A 3,007-nucleotide genomic window follows, 5' to 3' on the forward strand; every position below is an offset into this window, starting at 1 on the left:
CCATATTTGGGGAGGCTTTGCCTCCTCTTTCTGAGTCCCGACTGGTGGGAGGGGTGCTGCAAACCACAAATTGTGCGTAGGGGGGTTGAAACCAGCAGCGTTTCAGCGCTGGTCAGCTAAAAAAACTGCTGGGAACGTGAGAGAGCACAAGGACCTGGTACACCGACCCATACTGACCCCTTACCTGCAAATCTGTCCCCTTCCAGCACTGGTCGCACACGTAGGGGGGAGGTCTCGTGCCACCCTGGTTGGGGAGCAGCAGCAGCTGCGTGTCCAGGGCTCTGCAAAGCCTTTGCTCCCTCAGTCAGAAGCCCTTTTCTGGGAGCTGGTGGTGCTGCAGGGTCCCTGCGCGCAGGGCAGTGTTGTTGCAGCTTCCTCTTCTGGGTTTCCTTACGAAGATAGGGCTTGATTTATTTTTTTTTTTTTAATTTTATTAGTTATTGACTCTGTTCTGCAAAAGCCGGCTGCGGTCGGCCCCGCTCCTGGAGCGAGGGCGATGGAGCGGTGCCCAGGCTGTGGGACACGTGCCGTCGGCTTCTGCCGGCTCCGCGGGGCTCCGCTTTCGCAGCTTTCCACCATGGCCAAGGCTGAGCAGAAGCATCTCTGGCCTCCTGCTTTTCCCTGCTTCGCCCTCTCTCCAGAGCCTCTTTGACCTCCTCATCCGTGCTGTAAAGAAGGCTGGAAAAATGGGCTCCGTGAGGCTGGAAAAATGGGGTTCGTGACCCCAGTTTTGCCCTGTCCGGTAGTGCACGCGGCATGCAGGGCTCGAGTCTCTGGGAGATTCGGCGCGCTCTGCCCTGAGCTCCCCAGGGCCCGACGGTTTGCCCTGCGTGACCATACCGCTCCTTCTCCTTGCAGCCCTTCGGGGAATGGTGCAACTTGCAGCCGAAAGATGCCGCCAAGATGCCTGAGAGTGCCTGGAAGCTGCTTTTCTACACGTTATCCTGGTCCTATGGCATCTACCTGCTCTTCTTCACCGACTACCCCTTCTTCTATGACCCACCGTCCGTCTTTTACGGTACAGTAAGAACCAGGGAGAAGCGGGTACGGGTTAGGATGTCCAGGTTCGCGGTGCGTCTGGGTTGGACGAGGGAAGGGGAGTTGGGGTGAGCGAGAGAGAAGTCTGAACCCCTAAATTGCCTTTTCTATGATGCTGTGGGTACAGAAAGGGCACGACGGGCTGTCTGCCTTCATTTCGCTACAGAGGGAGTCACCTAGTGGCTATTGCAGACAGCAGGGCTGGGACGTGCCGGCTGCGGAGGGACTGAGGAGTTAAAGCAGGAGAGAAGTAAATCGAAGCTTCACCAGGAGATGTAGGAGAGGGAGATGGTCTAACACAGAGTCTGGGGGGCAGGACACCTGGGTTGTCTTCCAGCCTTCGTATCTGTGGGGTCCTGGATGGGAGCACCGGAGCGCTGCGAGGGGCTGGGGCTGCCTGGGGCGGCTCTGCCTCCTGCCGGCTCCCCACCGTTCCTGTGCCGGGCTCTGTGCTGCGGGTTCACCCGCCTGTCTTTGTCCCACCCCAGACTGGAAGAAGGGCATGGATGTGCCCACGGACATCGCCATCGCCTACCTGTTGCAGTGCAGCTTCTACGGGCACTCCATCTATGCCACCGCCTACATGGACACGTGGCGCAAGGACTCCGTTGTCATGCTTCTCCACCACGTGGTCACGCTGACCCTCATAGCCTTCTCCTACGCTTTCAGGTGAGGTCCCTGGCTGTGACATGGCCCCTCTGCAGCGTGCCCGGGCCAGCCATGGGCAGCCACACGGCAAAAGCTGTGTCCTTTCTGTGCTCATGGGCATCTCATGGGTGTGGGGCAGGAGGAGTCTTGCTGGGTTGGTGTGGGTTCTCCTCTACCTCCATGCCGTCGCAGCAATCCCAGCGCTCCTGGGCCGTTGCGCAGTGCCAGGCTGTGCCGTGCCAGGTTTGCTTGTCTGGATTATTCAGGGAGTCTGTCCGCTCCCGGCGTGATGGACTGTGGGTGGTGGGTGCTGCCATTGACCCACCACCCCACGCGTCTCCCTCCCTGCTCCTCTCTTTCCCACAGGTACCACAACGTGGGTATCCTCGTGCTCTTCCTGCACGACGTCAATGACGTGCAGCTGGAATTCACCAAGCTCAACGTCTACTTCAAGCACCGGGGGGGAGTCTACCATCGCCTCAACGACATCATCTCCAACATCGGCTGCCTCACCTTCTGCGTCAGCTGGTGAGCTTGTCCGCCTGCCCAGCCCCGATCCCCCTTCCAGCTCTCCTCGCCAGCTCTTGCGGTCCTCCCGCTGCCGCGGGGTCCGGCTGGCTGGGTTTGTGGGCCTGGGAACGAGCCCTTTCCAAAAAAAAAAAAAGGGTTTGGGAAGAGGTTCCTGCAGAGCCTGACCCCATGCTGGGCTTGGAATCCTTCTGTAGTCACTTTGCCGTCTGTCACCACAGAAGTGCCTGTGAAATCTCGCTTGTAGCATGACAAATGACCCCGGGGGAGGAGGAGCCGTTTCCATTTTCCCACTCGCTTGGTCTTAGCAGCGAGAAACGCTTTTGCAAGAAGGAACGGGGACGTCTGTAGGGCTGTCCCAGATTCCAGCCTTGCTGTTCCTCTGGGGGCAAGGCAAGAGGAAAAAAAACAGATGAAGAATAGAGATGGGTGACTCGCAGGTTGTCGCTCCTCATTTGTCCCTTTGTTTCCTTCCTCCCTCTCCGCGGCTGCTCAGCAGCGGAGGTTTTTAGTGATCAACTAGGGATGTGCAGGACTAAGAAAACCTTCCAGCTATGTTCCCCTCCATCCAGTTGAGATAATCTGCAGTGTAGATCTGCCCGTCTGCCCCGAGAAAGCCCTTTCTCTGCGCCTTTGCTGCCCACGGGGATCGTATTCTGCCCTTTCCGAGGGTCGGGGCGCAGTCCTGTGTAGAGCCAGGCTGCGCACCCCAGGCAGACGCCAGGAGCAGGGACGGCGAGGAGAGGTGGTGAGGGCTGCCCAGGGCAGGGAGAAGCTGCGCTGGGTCTCGCGC

The 3,007-nt window shown here is 59.0% G+C and overlaps 1 protein-coding gene across 1 annotated transcript in view; it reads left to right on the plus strand.

The window, feature by feature from the left end:
* Positions 1-857: 857 nt before the first annotated feature.
* Positions 858-3,007, plus strand: part of CERS1 (ceramide synthase 1) — a 4,712-nt gene continuing 2,562 nt past the window's right edge. The window contains exons 1-3 of the mRNA XM_009887855.1: positions 858-1,018; positions 1,527-1,707; positions 2,053-2,214. Coding sequence (XP_009886157.1) covers positions 904-1,018; positions 1,527-1,707; positions 2,053-2,214 — 458 coding nt within the window. The 5' untranslated portion in view covers positions 858-903. The remainder of the gene's footprint in view (positions 1,019-1,526; positions 1,708-2,052; positions 2,215-3,007) is intronic.

The sequence above is a fragment of the Charadrius vociferus genome, unplaced genomic scaffold, assembly GCF_000708025.1.
Source record: "Charadrius vociferus isolate BGI_N301 unplaced genomic scaffold, ASM70802v2 scaffold1506, whole genome shotgun sequence".
Taxonomy (NCBI): Eukaryota; Metazoa; Chordata; class Aves; order Charadriiformes; family Charadriidae; genus Charadrius; species Charadrius vociferus.